Consider the following 16,465-nt stretch of genomic DNA (forward strand, 5'->3'; position numbering starts at 1 on the left):
AAAATATTTATATTTTAACAGTCACTTGATACCCCGTGAGCATGATTGTGATGGAATCCAAGTCTAGACTCCTTCCTTTGCTGACCTTCTATTATTTTATGTGTGTGGGTGTTTTGCCTGTATGTATGTCAGTGTACCACACGCCCAAGGTGGTCAGAGGAGGATCTCAGCTACCCAGGAAATGGAGTTGCAGACAGTTACGAAGCCCCGTGTAAGTGCTCGGAATTGGATCCAGGCCCTCTGGAAGAGCAGCCAGTGCTCTTACCCACTAAAGTCATCTCTCCAGCCACCTTTGCTAATGTCTGGTTTCTTCTCTTTCCGTTTGGGCTCCAAGCATTTTGTTTCACAGACAGTTACAGAAACTAGAGCCCATTCTGCACTGAAGAGCTTGCTCCATGAAGTCAGATAAGTTCCCTCACACTAGATCTGTGCTCTTGAACCTGCTGTCCATGAGAAGGCTATAACCTACCTAATATGACCATTCATCAGCTAGGTGAGCATTTCCAGCGTTTCTACAGGGCAGTGCACACTTAATAAGTGTTATTATAACAATATAAGTATCTGTATTATATTTAAGCCCTAGTTCTCTCACCATAAAACAGTTATAATGAATAACAAAACCGTTAGTGAGTATTCATGACTTTACCTGTGAAGCCTTTGAGTAATTCTTTTCTGAGGAAATGCCAGGCCCAGCCTGTTTCACTATTGCTCTGTTACTGTGTAGATGGGGTTCTCCAGAGAGAACAAAGGCCTGGACAGTGGAGCCAGCACTGGAATTCCTGGGGAGAGGGCAGAGATAACCTGGTGGAGGTGAATTTTGCCAGGTGGGGAAGAGTGTGGTGGAGGTTTCAGGAGATGTGTCTGTGCAAAGGATGCTGGGAGCCAAGCTCTCTGCAGCTGGAGCAGCTGCGCTGCTGGAGCAAGGTGCCCAGAATAGCCAAGAGGAAAGCAGAAGTTTTGCTTTGCACTAAGCATGCTGTTCCTCTTCGGTATTTTCTCTGGAGACGGCAGTGAAGGTTTGGATTGTTTCCAATTAATATTTTATCTGCTTAGCCGCTGTTTCTTTGAGCACAGCACTGAGCTCTGACTGGGTCACAAGGCAGCCATCTTTATCTTATTTGCAGAGGAGTCATAACTGTGTGGCCCCAGGTGCTCGAGTAAAGGAGGAATACAGAGAAGGTGCTTAATTGACATTGGCAACGGTTCTTATTATTGTGTTTGGTACCGCCTCTGTAGCCGGAGGCTGCAAGCAAAGGTTACCAGTGGGAGTATGAGCAGTGTTCTGGCAAGCAGTCACTACAATGAAAGCTCCATTATTCTCCTCGCAAACTGGGAATAGCAGCCATGTTGTTTTTCTAAGAAGCCATCAAGTCAGTCTCCTCCAAAGCACGGGGCACACAAGCACCATGGCACAAGTTCCTAATAGTAAGCGCTGGACCTGGAGCCTAGAAAGCAAAATCTGACCTGGGCTGTGGTGTCTGACCAACACACGTCACAGGGATGGAGGTGATGTCCAAGGTCCTGTTAGAGATGTCCCTTCTCTCACCAGTAGAGCCAGTGAAAATGACTGGATGGACGCTCACTGCTTGCAAAGCCCTGGAAAGGTTTGCAGAAGCAGGAAGAGAGGTCTTGACTTGAAAGAGGCCACGGGGTGGCTTGAGGGATGATGTAGGGAGAAGCCTAATGGAAGTCGGTCTGTACTGCGTTCTGCATGCCCAGTCATTGTGTGGTGGCTCTGAGCTGCTGTCGGATGGTTTAAACCTGGGATGTGACTTCAGAAATATGATTCCTCAGTGACTTCGCCTGCTATTTTAGTCTGTTTTCTAAGATAAGTCTAGGTAAGAGAATATCTGAAACTGAGTAATTTATCACAAACAGCAATTTACTTGACTCATCGTTCCGGGGCTGGGAAGACTAAGAGCATGGTGCGATGTAACACACACGAGTTCTAATAGATCTTAGTAGTAAAAGTCCAGAGTCAGATATAGGGGGAATGCTGAGAGATCAGAGAGACAAAGGAGCAAACCACAGCCACCTTACCTACTCAACTTCCCAGCCGAAAAGAGACTTATCCCGTCTTATCGCTTCCTCTCTCTGCCCAGCCACATCACTTCCTGTCTGTCTGTACAGACCTCCAGACCTCTATGGTTAGCTAGTGGCTAGCTCTGCCCTCTGATCTTCAGGCAAGGTTTATTTATACAAACAAGATATCAGCACAGTATGGCATCTGCAGAGGGACTTTGGGTTGTACTACTGTTACCAGGTGAAAGAAAGCAGAGAGGAAAGAAAGAGGACAAACAATTGAGCAAGTGAAGGTCAAACTTGCTTTGTATGTGAGCCTAGTCTCTCAACTGCTAACCCTCTCATTCATCTACTCATGGGGGCACACCCCTGGTGATCCCATTACCTCTTGTTAGGTCCCACCCCCCAACACTGTTGCCATGGTTTAAATTCCAACACATGAACTTTGAGAACTACATTGAACTATAGCACCTACATTAAGTATAACAGAACAAAACCCAGATCACAGTAGTACCCAACTTTGCTGAGTAATGTCAGATAGCATACCAAGTGAGTTCCATCTGCTTCCAAGAAACATTCAAACTAATAGAAGTTTCTAGAGAGTTCCTCATCTTGCTGGTTCATCTCTGACGATACCTACCCTTGCCTCAGCTGGCAAGTTGCTGAGATTAAATATCCATCATCCTTATTTGACACACACGACAGATGTCTATTCTGCATACTGAACTAGTAAGAGGCTAGATCGGGTATTGTGCAATTAAAGAGAAAAGGACAATATTGGTGACACCCAGATATCTGGGGATCACTTTTCATCTTCAGTTTTGTTTAGACAGATTCCTGAGTGGGCAGGCTGTGTGTATTCGATCCAAGAAAAACCTTCCTCCCAACCCAGAAGATAGAAGCCACAGCCCATGAAAAGCTCTGAACAGTCTGTCCCTGGGGCTCATGCTAGGCATCCACGTTGGTGCCTCAGAAGGTTTCAGTTGGGTTCTGACTAAGGACAGTAATGCTAGGTATTGGAACCGCCCAGAGAGGTGCATGGGTGCCTCCTACCCCTGCCACACAGAGGGCATCGGTCTCTGCACATGAGATGCTTCCACGGAAGGACCCAGGAATGAGGAGTGGAGCTGACTTCCTGGGAAACCATTTACTCCAAGTTGTGGCTTGCAAACTATCTAGATGGCAGCACACAATGTGAAGCACAAAATTTCTTGTGGTCCTACTGAGTGCATTCATTCCGATGTTCCCGTAGGGAGTGGCAATAAAGGATTAAAAGAGAAGAGGAAAATGAAGAGGTGATAAAGTAAACTCTCAAGACAGCAAGCCACAAAAATTTCCAAATATGATTTTGCGAGTAATCGAAGCTAAAAGAATAAGGAAAATTAGCATCCAGGTCTTAGAGCAGGCAGAGGCCATTGTTGCGAGCCTTTAACCCACTCTAGCAAGCTTGCAGAAGAGGAGTGCATGAAAGGATGTCAATCGAGTAGCAGGATGTTACTCCACTACCCAGTGACCTCTCTTCTTCCGGGCACTGCCTGTCTGTTGGGAGTCTGGCCTGGGTACTTGCTGGCCGGGTCCTAAGTGAAGTGGGTTGGCGCTATGAGTTCCAGTTCCAGCCTTAGACCTGGGACTCTGAGGAGAGAGTCCCGGGCATGGGAAGGGTGTTCACAGAGTTCGGGCTGGCTGGGAAAAGCACAGATATCTTCTCCACTAATAACAAAACGCCCTTTTTGAGAATGGCAGGAATTCCAGACCTTGACCTGCGTGAATACCCAGGAGTTTTGCAGTATTGTTTGGTGGTCATGGGGCCCATTCTTCCTTGCAGAGTAGATGATTAGTGCTACAGACAATTTTTGTTTGTTAATGCCAACATTTAATTAATTGATGTATTTTGTTCTTAATGCTTTATAACAATAAAATCACATTGCTATGTCACTTACCTTTAAGAATCAGAATTTGGCATTCACATACAGCTCTTTAGGAACTCTTACCCCCTTCCACTAGAGCAGGGACTTTGCAATGAGAATTATAGATTTTGGAGATAGGATATTTTCAGGATCCTTTTTTAAAAAGGAAAATTTATTTGTTTATTTATTTTTCATTTTTCATTTTTTAATACAGGGTTTCTCTGTGTATCACTGGCTGTCCTGGAACTTGCTCTGTAGACCAGGCTGGCCTCGAACTCAGAGATCCACCTGCCTCTGCCTCCCAAGTGCTGGGATTAAAGGCGTGCGCCACCACTGCCCGGCTTTCAGGATTCTTTTTAAGAGCCCCCGAAGTGAAGAGTGATCACGCATGCCTATGATTCTGGCACTTAGAAGGAAGATTGGGTGTGCAAGTCATCCTAGTTACACAGCAGATTTGAGGTCAGCCTGGGCTGCACGAAACCCTGTCCAAAACAAAGAAAAACATGGACACCACAGATGACTCACATGAGCCCGAAGAAGGCTTAGTTCTTGCCATCAAGGATCTTCTGGTCCACCAAAAGGAATTAAAGATGGCGGTAGAGTGTATATCTAGCATGCATGAAACTGAAGCATTCCAGCAGAACAGAGTAAATAGTTTTCAAATATATCCAATAAGAAGTTAATATTTAGGATAATATAAACTGGACATGGCAGTGCATGTAATGCTATAATCCCAGCATTCAGGAGGCAGAGGCAGGAGAATGGCTGCAGGTCTGAGGCTCACACCCTTGCAACACATGTTTCTCCAAAGCCCATGTGGTTGTACTGCAACCCTCTGAAACTGTCTGTGGTCTTCCCTGGACACGGTCCTCGAGGACCACCTGCCGGCTGGCTGACGGTCGAACTTGGAGTAAATGTGAGGCAGAATCACCTCCAGCAGGGAGAGGGTTTGGGAAACAAGGCACACATCAGTGATGTCCTGTGCAGCCATGTGCAGTCATTACAATAAAGCAACCACAACCACATGTTCAAGTGCCTATGTGATTAGATTTTAAATGCAATATGGAAGTCATTACTGAATTTGTATTATAGTAATTGCTAGTGTACCTATTTCCTGAAGAGACTATATGCCGTGCTCTGCTCTGCTTACACTTAGAACGCTTCTGTTGCCTTTGGCTTTTATTTCCCTAAACACCCAAACCACTGAACAGGGCCCCCAGGCACACAGGCCAGGTGCTAGGAGACAATCCACTGTGTCTCAGCATGGCCACCAGGCCATGTTTCTGCTGTGAGCTGCTGAGGTGGGAGGGGGCCTCATCATGTGCTGAACTAACACACAGGACCTTCCTTCCCTTGGAAACGTTTTTGTTGTTTATGTTTTAATATAATATGTAAGAGAGTGTGTTTCATAACCTACAACAGTGTGTTAGCATTAGAGAAACAGGTTCAAATTTGTGGCCAACAGTCTCAGAACCTCAGCCTTGTGCGTCTATTACAAAAATAACAGCAGATAGCATTTGGATTGGACCTACAATGCCGAGCATAAACCAGAGTGATTTGCCAATCATTCTGAGGCTGGGGCTTAGCTTAGTGGTAGGGTATTTACTTTGCATGCGTGAGGCCCTAAATTCAATCCCCAGTAGTACAGAAAGAGAAAAGAAAATATGGTATCCTTTTCATGTTTGACTTATAAAATTAAGTATTTTAAGATATTGGGCGTTTGCGTATTTTCTTTGGTGAGTTGTCTGCTCTGCCTCTTTTCTTGTCTATTTGCATCTTGGTTTTTACAGTGTGTTTCAGTCAAAGGTTGAGTTCATTCTAGAAAGCAGGACAGATGTAGATGAAGGTCCATGTCTCACCAGTCCCAATCCACATTATTTTTGCCACCTTTCTGACTCCAGACACTTCCCTTTGCTTTAAGGAGTTCGTCCTTTGAGTGACTCACCTGCCTGGATTATTCTACCCATGACTTCCCCTGGTGATTTCTCTCTCTTCCCATTTAGTTTCATTCCATGAGAGACTGTGGCCAAGACGAGCCTGCTCTGAGAGGCAGTTTTGGTCCATGCGTACCTAATACACTGGAAGATGCCGCTCCCTAGCCTGTGTCAGAGTAAGCACCTTTACCCACTCAGCCATCATAAGGCCCCTAGCACGATTGGTATATTTATCAGGCAGTGGTTAACTTGGGAAAATTGGCCCATCCATCAGGCTATACTACCACAGAATATCTAACTATAACACTATACCCTTGATAGAGCTCCCCCATCCTTTCTACCCTCCCTTACCTGTGAGATCTCCCATAGTCCTCTCACTCTGTTGAGAGGCACATAGGGAGTGTCTATCTTTAGGGGTCGTGGATAAAATCATTTCACGTGTTCTGGAGACTGTGGTAGGGATCAGGGCCACAGTCCCAGAGGCAGCAGTCAGGCAGGCAAGGGGACAGTGGCAAGATGACTGTTGCACCTGGGAAAGTTGTGTGAGGCTCAGAGGACAGGCAGGACCTGGCCAGGCCAACAAGGTGGTACAGGCTTTGAGACTGTGCGGCCTCAAGGAAAAGGGCTCCAGGGTGGACATGGAGGACTTTGTCCTGAGAAAGGAAAAGATGATGCCTGTCTTAGGTCCACAGAGCAGAGGGCTGGTGGCTACCTGGAGAGGCATGGGAAAAATGGAGGGACTTTTCTTATTCCCTTTCCACAGACATGTTTGTGTTTCTAGCTGACAGTGGTTTTTTTTTTTTTTTTTTTTTTTTTTTTTTTAGCTTTGGGGGCCTGCCACCCAGCTCCCAAATAAATACACAGAGACTTATTTTTACTTATGAATATCCGGCCTTAGCTTGCCTTGTTTCTAGCCAGCTTTTCTAACTTAAATTACCCCATTTCTCTTTAACTACATTTTCTTCTGGGTTTTTTACCTTTCTTTTTTCTATATATGTTTTTTTCCTTCTTACTCTGTGGCTGGCTGTGTGACTAGGTGACTGGCCCCAGGCATCCTCCTCTCCTTCTCCTTTTCTTGCTCCTTCCCCCTTTTCTAGATTTCTCCTCCTATTTTTTTCTCTCTGCCTGCCTGCCCCATTTATTTCTCTCTCCTGCCTAGCTATTCCCTGTTCAGCTGTTTACTAGACCAATCAGGTGTTTTAGGCAGGCAAAGTAGCACAGTTTTACAGAGTTAAATAAATGCAACACATCTTTGCATCATTAAACAAATATTCCACAATATAAATGAATGCAACACGTCTTAAACTAATATTCTGTAACAGTGTGTAGTAGGACTTTTAAATGTATCCCAGAGCAAATTTGTTCCTTGGTGCATTTCACATATAACCTTAGCTACATTGTAGATCCTTTCCTAGTTGACTGGTGCTTGAATGACCAGATACTTCTAACAATTGAAAAGCATACATGCCAATTCTATAGCCTTGTCTACAGCCATACGAATCACCCTGTGTCCTTCAGAAAGTCTTTTTATCTCTAGATAAAGCAAGATGCTTGGAACTCTTCCAAGAAAAAGACTGAGAAGAACACAATTCCATTACTTTTCTTTACTTGTATGCTAGGAATACTAGACCCTGGCCTGGCTGCTCTAAGCACTGGTGTGGGGATAAAGGGGGCACAGAATGGAAAGGAAGTGCTTCCTATGTGTATTAGGGAGATATAGATGGCAGTTCAGGGTGAGGTGACAGTGCCAGCACCAAGTTCAGCACAAGGTTGATGTGAGTCTGGGCTGAGCTGGAAAGTACCCCAGTAGTTACTGTATATGAGAGAGTTGCTGTGACATGTTTTACCAGGCCAGTTAGAGCTCTGGTGGCACCAGGGGGTTCCTGTCTCTCCAATACTGTTGCTTGGCCAGTATAAAAGAAGCGTGACTCTCTCGGGGCCTCTGTTGGACCAGGTCACCCATGTCTGTCTCCAGTAGGAACAGGAGCAGGAGCAGGTTTGGAGAGCCTGGGCCCCACCTCACACATACCTCTTGTCTGGAAGCTGTAGCAGCTCCAGGTTGGACCCCGGGTCTTGTCTGCTGTGACTGCTCAGTGACTTCCCTCCCCAGGCAGCAGCCTCTGCCTGGCTCTTGCACTCTGCCCTCCCCAATTGCTGGGCCTTCCGGCAGGTAGAAATTCTGCAGGCAGGGTGTGTTGGTGGGTGTGGGAAGCAGAAGGAGGGGGAGGCAGGAACCACTGCAAAGGAGTTTGCTAGTCACTTAGTACTTGCTTCTTTTTTTTCCCTGCCAATGGAGTGCACCTTGGGGTTCCAGAGCATCAGACTGGTGGGTCAGCGGGACGGGACATGGGAACTGCTAGTCTGGCCCTGGGTATTCACTGGGCATTATTCTATCCTTGCCCCACCCTGCCAGCTGACTTTTCAGTCACTTAATGATCTGAGCCTTGCTGGTTCCAGCACCCTGGGAGTGGGGGAGGGGAAGGGTGCTTCTAAGGCAGAACCAGGACAGCAGCCATGATCTGGCAGGTTTCCAGTCCTGAGGGGGCTACACCACTATTACATACTATTACAGATTGATGAATTATAGGATGAAGGAGCTCCTTCTCCTGAGTTCCCAGATTTGGAGACATCAAGGAAAAAGAAGATTTTGTGTGTGTGTGTGTGTGTGTGTGTGTTGGTGGTGGTGTCTTTAGGTATGTCCCTGTAAAACAAGGTTTGTATCTGAGAGATCTGAGTATTCTCCCTTTTCCTGTCTGATCCAGTATTAATTTATCAAGCAGTAAATTTGTTTCTGACCCAGCTTGCTTATTCCAGAGAGCAAAAAGGAAGTTTGCTTTTCCAGCAAGGTCACGGGTCACCTGACTGAGTCCTTTAACAAACAGCTGGGAAGCAGACCCAGACCGGGCTGTGCTGAAGTCAGCTCCATTCCTGTAACTTGAAGCAGGCCTCCGGGGAGCCCAGTCCTTGCTTCTAGGGCGCCGCAGAAGGGGGGGGGGGGCTTGGGAAGGGTGGTGTGTACACAGCTTGCTTCCCAACTGGCCTCTCTTCTCCAAGAAGCCCCAGATGCAGCAACTGCAGTGCGAGCTAAATAAGAGAAACATTTGAAGAAAAATGTAGAGATGGAATTAAGGCAATTGTGTTCCTGTGTGCCTTGCCGAGCCCAAGTCCTCCCCCATCCTATTTCCTGGTGGGTGGGAAGGAAGCCTGGCTAAGAACTCAGCAGGTAGAATCAGGAGTGCGGCTCACTTCTTTGGTACCCCAGCTTCAGCCCCCCCCCACACACACACACATGAGCTGAGCCACCAGATGCTTCCAGTACCACTTGGAAAATTGGGGTCCTAGGATGGGAAATAAAATCCCTTGTCTCATCACATGACCAGGGCAGGGTCGCCCCCAGGTATGAGAGTCATTCTTTTCTCTTTTGGAAAGAGGGCTTTGTCTCTGCCAAGTGACCACGAAGGGACCAGTGGGGCTGCTATTTGGTGTGCTTCCATGCTAAATATTTGACTTTGTAAGGTTGAATTGTCCAAGTTCTGTGGCAGTGAGGCTGTGCACTGAGCCAAGTTCTCTTTTCAAGGAAATCCAAGGTGCTATTTATTTTGGCATGCAGCCTGTTCTGTGATGAAAAGCGGCATTTTTATTATTGCAGAATAAAGAGGGGTTTGAAGGAAAAAAAATGCAGACACGGGTCTCAGTTTCAGGACTAAGGAAGGGAAGCTTTCTTTATATTTCGACTTGAGGTTAAATGAGGTTTGAAAATGGCATCATAAAAGGAATAAATGTGGATGGGGGATGGAGTGGGTGAAGCCGTGCAGGAGTTGGGCTGATCCAAGAAAACCGTTGCTAACAGGGTCTGGCTGCACAGGGACCATCATTGCTGACACTGACCATCTTGGTCCTTCTTCCTCACTGCCCCTGAAGTTTTGAAGGACACTTGCCATCCTGCCCCTAATTAACTGGGCAGCTTTAGGTTGGCCACATAGCCTCTGGCTGCCTCAGTGTTCTCATCAATAATTTAGAGCCAGCTCCCATGCTTGCCCGGGGGGGGGGGCGGGGGTAGAGGGGATGGGACGAGGGGGAGGGCATGAAGTGACACCTAGTGCTTGGCACCTGTTCATTTCTCTCCATGGGTTCCGTCTGAAGGCCAATAAATTTGCTCCCTCTTTTACTCGTTCAACAACCATGCATAGTATGTCCAACACATTTTAAACGTGGAGAGTAGGAGTGATACAGGATGCAGCTTGGGAGAATTCTGACCTTCAGAAACTTGCTGATAAGGAGAAAGAGCCAGAGAGAGGTAAAGCTATGTTTTCTCAAAAGGTTGAGAATGTAATGAGCTAGCGAGAAAGGCTGGGTGCTAATGGGGGATCCTGGAGACTGGGACAAACCAGAGACAACAGCAGCAGATGGCAAAAGATCTTCAGTTTGGGGATGCAGCCTAGCAGGCTGGTTTGAAAATGCTGTGTATCAAAGTTTATATGCTCCAGGCACTGTGGGATTTAAAGGGGGAGCTACATCGGCAAGGCTATCGTCATACTCGCGTTGTGTTTGAACAGAGTAGCATATGGGATGGTGTGGTTGTTATCCTTTTCCACTTACCTAACCGTCAAATACACGCCCTACTCCAGGGAATCCTCGTGAGTAGAACTCCGCCACGTGTACTGTAAGAATCTCGGAGGAAAGTGGACCCGGCTCAGGTGGGGGAGTGGGGAAGGAAAGGGCGAATTCCTTCATTTCCTTTCTGTGTGTTGAGTCCTTTAGAATGAAAAGTTGCGGAGCCCTTCCTCAGAGAGCTGGCTTTTAACTCCACTTAGTATCTGTAGCCTCGATGTGATTAGTTTTAGTAAAAGTCAAGTTGAGGGAAACCTTAGAGGCCTCCGTAGCATTTTTCATACTAAAATCAGGACTAATGTGTGTGCAATAAGCCCCTGAAATCATTTGATCCCATGTTTGATGACCCGCGTTCAGAAATCTGGCCAAAGGAAACAAGGAACAGTCACAACAACAGCGAATTGGGCTGGCCCACAGGACGGACAGTGTTTACAGCCACTGCAGTTCTAGCACAGAGCTGGCTAGGCTGGAGCCCCTGTCACACTGCATCATCTGCTAGTTGTCACCATGTCACCTGCTGGTTGTCACTGCATCACCTGCTGGCTGTCACACTGTGTTACCTGCTGGTTGTCACAGTGTGTTACCTGCTGTTTGTCACACTGTGTCACCTGCTGTTTGTCACTGTGTCACCTGCTGTTTGTCACACTGTGTCACCTGCTGTTTGTCACACTGTGTCACCTGCTGATTGTCACTGTATCATCACCTGCTGGTTGTCACACTGTGTCACCTGCTGTTTGTCACTGTGTCGCCTGCTGTTTGTCACACTGTGTCACCTGCTGATTATCACTGTATCATCACCTGCTGGTTGTCACACTGTGTCACCTGCTGGTTGTCACTGTGTCACCTGCTGGTTGTCACTGCATCATCACCTGCTGGTTGTCACTGCATCACCTGCTGGTTGTCACACTGTGTCACCTGCTGTTTGTCACACTGTGTCACCTGCTGATTATCACTGTATCATCACCTGCTGGTTGTCACACTGTGTCACCTGCTGGTTGTCACTGTGTCACCTGCTGGTTGTCACTGCATCATCACCTGCTGGTTGTCACTGCATCACCTGCTGGTTGTCACACTGTGTCACCTTCTGGTTGTCACACTGTATCACCTTCTGGTTGTCACACTGTATCACCTGCTGGTTGTCACTGCATCATCACCTGCTGGTTGTCACTGTGTTACCTTCTGGTTGTCACTGTGTCACCTGCTGGTTGTCACTGCATCATCACCTACTGGTTGTGGGCCTTCACTCATAGCCTCAGTCTCCCCTATCTGAAAAGTGAGAATAATAGCCTTGCTGGGTTAAGGCGAGGACTGTATGAGATAATCCAAGTATGTTAAGCGCTTCCAGCTCCACCTGCTGGGTTAGGGCGAGGACTGTATGAGATAATCCAAGTATGTTAAGTGCTTCCAGCTCCACCTGTGGCTTGGTAATGGCTCAGGATGTGGGGGAACAGGAAGCAGAATAAAAAAGATTAAGGGGATAGAGGACCGAAAGTCACTTCGCACTACCAACCCTCCCCTGCTTGCTGTTTCACCCCCATGGGGTCATGGGAGAGGTAGCAGAGTCTTTGCCTAAGAGTGTCCTCTTCACCACAGGGCCAGCCCTCCCTCAACCCCAGGTTAGAACCTTCCCTGCTTTTTCATTGTTCTCCTTCAAGGCCGCTCTTAGCTCTGAGACCTACCACCACTGCGACCTTGGTCATCTCTGGCTTGTCTGCTCCAGCGCTACTCTCTTCTAGAACCAAGTACTTGATTTGCCAGAGTGTCTCAACTTCCCCAAAACATGTCTGCCCTTTGAGGCTCAACGTCCTGTGGCAAGTGCGTGTCGACTGTGTGAAGGATCCCAGGAAGAAAGCGGGGACCAGGCTTGGGAGACACAGGCAGTTCTCACAGTTAGTGCTGGACAATCCTGAGTCACGCGGCAGGAAAGAAAGCCCCTGGTTTTCACTTTCCCACCCTCTGACGTGTGTGTGTCCCGGAGGGTCACTCCTCATTCCTAGAGGTCCCCTCTTCACTAGCCCACTGGTCTCTGTTCTGACTATTGCCAGGGACACTAAATATCCTAAAACAACACTGCTTTTGCTGCTGGAGAGAATTCACGATTCTAATGTAAACTGGCAGATAATCATAAAAAGCCAGTTTCTGGGTGATTTATTGTAGTGGGAGAGGACCTAGAGAGGGTTCTGGGAATGGATTAAAACTCTGAGGATAGACTAATCTTAATCTTAAACCAAATCTTGAGGTTGACTAATTCAGAGCAAGGACAGCATTCTGCTTGGGAAGTTCCTGATGTCTTCTGGTCAGATGAGTTGAGCTTCTCCTCGTCCCGCCAATGGTTATAAAGCACCCGAAGTAACAGCTTCTTGTCCGTCTTGACATTACCACATCTTTGTCTTGATTTGGTTAGGATGCCTTAGATCATCCATAGGTGCTCCATTCCAGAGTTTCCACAAGATGGATTCTGTTCTTTTACCAGGTCCAGAAAGAGCCCCGTACTAGTTGCCAGACACCCTGGACTTCTAGCTCCGTGGACAGTCTGCTGAGAGGCCTTGGAGCAATTCACCTAGCCTCAGTTCCCCCATTTGCCAGATGAGGGGTTGGGCTGTGTGCCTCCTTGAGTGTCAGCTAACCCCGGCCTCCTGGGAAGTCGCACCCAAAATCAGGCTTGGGAACACAGCACGCTTTTCCCCTCCCGCTTTGGAAAACTAGTTTGCGGGCAACACCCAGAGAAAGGCCGAGCTGAATGTCGCTTGCTTTGGCTTTTCCTCCACTTTAACTTATTAGCGCTTCCTTTTCTTTTCTTTCAGAGCTCTCCACAGATCACGCAGACTCAGCGGATGAGAGGCGCCTGAGAGACTGAGCGTTGGGTTCCTATGATGGAGAAGGCAGATGGTAGGCAGGCCGTGTTCTCTTCCCTGTTTAAAGGGTTAGTTGGTTTGGGTTCATCCCCCACCAGTTTCTGGAATGATCTGGAGAGGTCTGTGGGAACCTTACAAATCTCTAAGCACACAGTGCAGAGGCCCAGAACACCTACTTCCACAGTAAACCCTGGTAGGCAGTAAAGAATAAGAATGCAGTCTCTTTTTTTTTTGGGTTTTTTGAGACAGGGTTTCTCTGTGACACAGCTCTGGCTGTCCTAAACTCGCTCTGTAGACCAGGCGAGCCTTGAACTCACAGAGATCTGCCTGCCTCTGCCTCCCCAGGACTGGGATTAAAGACATGCGCCACCACCTGGTAAGAGTGAAGTCTTGTGAAGTAAAAAACATTTAACATACAATTTCAAAGTTTTCCAGTCATCCACCTACCAAGAATGCAATAGGGTCTCCTCCTCCCTCCCCTCATCACCTTTTTTTTTTTTTTAACATATGAGAGAATATGAAGGTTTGTGACTTAAACAACATTTATTATTTCTCAAGATATTGTGTAAGTTGTTGAGTTTTGGCTGGTGTGGCTGATGTCTCCTGGGCCCATTCACGTGATCTCCTAGATGGCTAGGTGGGGACTGGATGGTTTAAAATGGCCTTGCTTGTGCATCTGGTCATTTGACTCCTGGGCCGTCAGTAATGACTTAACCACATATCACTTGTCATCCAGGAAGGTAGCAGGGCATTATTCCCACATGGAGGCAGAGGAAGGGCAAACAAATCTCAATGGGCAGTTGGTGTTCATGTTTCTGTGTCAAGACTGATGGCCCCTAACCCTCAGCCAAAGCCACAAGGATAATACATGGGCCTGGGAATAGAAGAGTTATTCAGAGGTTAATATTGGGCATTTTTCCCCCAAACTATCTGTCATCTCTCATCTATAAATAGGTATTAATAAACTGTCTCCCATGCTTGGTACATGTTAATCCCACTGATGGAGAATAAGATGTACTACCACAGTTAAAAGCCAAATTTGAAGCAAGCTTTAATTGAATACTGGCCAGGTGAATGGGCTCTGACCAGGTCCATAACCAGGTTCGTGGGAAATGGCCCTGAGTCGCTGATTGCAGTGGCTTAAAGAAGAAAAGCCCATAATTCATTGCATTTCCCATCAGGTCCAATCAGGGGCACGCAGACATCCTGATGTATCTCCTGCCTATGGACCTCCTGCCCAGAAGTGATCCAACACAGCTGGTGCAGATGAGTCAAACAAACCTGTTCACGGGAGTGAAAACATCTGGCTGCTAGCTCCCATTAACAACAGCCTCCAGAACTTCAGGAACTATCTGTCCTTGGGCAAGGGGCTTGCAGATCAGAGACATTTTTTGTTTCATGAATCTCTAAGGCATAGTAATTAAAACTTAATATATAATTTTGCCTCTCACATCCAGAAGGAAACAAGATGCTGTGCATAAGATCATTGAGTAATAGCTATCTCGCACAGTGAATGGTCTCTCCCAGGAAACATGCTACAGGCCCTAGGGCCCAGGCTCCCAACTCTGATGAGATAGATGCCTTTTTCCAGTATCCGGAAATGGGAGAGCCCACCACCTTTCCATCACATGGCCCTTACTGGTGGCCCTTACAGGTGGCAGGACCTAGACCTGGAAGTCAGCTGCAGCCCTGCCTCCTGCTTCCCTCCAAACGCATTGTCCTATGTTCCAGGAAGCTGCCACTACCCACAGAGAACTGCTCTCCCATTGCATCCCTGCAAGTGGTCCCTGCTCCGCCTCCTCAATGTCACTCTCTCTAGTGATTCAAGGACACCCCCAGTAATTCAAGTAAGGGGCCCCTTCCTTTGGGTACATCCTCTGGATCTTGACCTCTTTTATTTTAGGCAGGGTCTCATTGTGTATCCCTGGTTGCCCAGAACCTTGCTATGTAGACCTGACTGACCTTGAACTCGCAGAGATCTGCCTGCCTCCTATCTCTGCCTCCCCAGTGCTGGCACTAAAGGCCTGGGCGACCAGTCCTGAACAACCTTGACTTTGCAAACCTCTTACCTTTGGTATCTTCTCAAACTCAGTCTTGGCTCTCAGATGAAAGATTTTGCCTTTCAACACTCTTTTTCCTACTTGATGCCGTGTATTCACGCTCCAGATGTGCTCCCAGAGGCTCCCAGGGAAATCAGAGATTTCTACTGCACAGAGACAAGAGACAGATGTGATAAACAGGGCAGCCTCTCCTTTAGGAGAAGACTCTGCTCTGGGTCATGAATCTCCACACATTGGACAGCCATCTCCTCTCTGACTTGGTTTGTTCTCCTAATCCAGGGTTCTTCTGAGTGGGCCAGGAGGCTTCGGAGTACATCTTAGGAAACTAACAGAAGCAATAATAGAAAAATGGCCACACTACTGTAATTGTGTCTCCTTGGGAAGTGGGCACGTTGAGAGAAAAAGTTGTGTGGGTAGATGGGAAGTTATGCAGTTATGTGGAGATATTTGGGTGCCAGAGGCACACTGCCTCACTGTCTACTGGAAATCTAAAGCCCAATGGGAACCGTGGTGTGAATCGGGAGAAGTTTACCTCTGTTGTAGCTGTAACGATCACCCGCAGACCTGTAGACCTGTTTAGCAATAGCGGTGCAGAGACTTCATGTGTCAAGTCAACTTCATCCCATTCTCTAGAGACATCTAAGCAGAGAGCCACTGGGGAGGTCTGTCGCACTGCTGGGAGGAGTCACCAGGCACACAGCCCCAGGCTGTCTTCCCCAGCAATCCCCATCATCATTAGTGTCTTTTTAAAGCCTGCTTCTTTCCCTCCAAATTACTTTCAGTTTCTCTCGATTATATCAACAATCTCTCTACTGGCCCCAGGCCTCTGATTTATCTTTCTTTTAGTTCTTCACAGGAATGTTCATTTTGAACTGTGCAGGATGTTACACATTTATAATCCCAGTTCTCCAGAAGCTGAGTGAAAGAGAAAGATTGACAATTCAGAGCCAGCCTGGGTTACACAGTGAGACCCTATCTCAAGACCAAACTAAACCAAAGCAACCACCACAACAAACAAACAAACAAAATCCAAAACACCTCTTTTAAAATTTCACCAACTTACTCCTTAAAGATCC

At 47.2% G+C, this 16,465-nt stretch overlaps 1 protein-coding gene across 1 annotated transcript in view; it reads left to right on the top strand.

Annotated features, from left to right (window-relative positions):
* Positions 1-16,465, top strand: part of Kank4 (KN motif and ankyrin repeat domains 4) — a 70,881-nt gene that overhangs the window by 21,429 nt on the left and 32,987 nt on the right. Inside the window, exon 2 of the mRNA XM_057783462.1 lies at positions 13,279-13,363. Coding sequence (XP_057639445.1) covers positions 13,345-13,363 — 19 coding nt within the window. The 5' untranslated portion in view covers positions 13,279-13,344. The remainder of the gene's footprint in view (positions 1-13,278; positions 13,364-16,465) is intronic.

Source organism: Chionomys nivalis, chromosome 11, assembly GCF_950005125.1.
Source record: "Chionomys nivalis chromosome 11, mChiNiv1.1, whole genome shotgun sequence".
In the NCBI taxonomy this organism is placed as follows: domain Eukaryota; kingdom Metazoa; phylum Chordata; class Mammalia; order Rodentia; family Cricetidae; genus Chionomys; species Chionomys nivalis.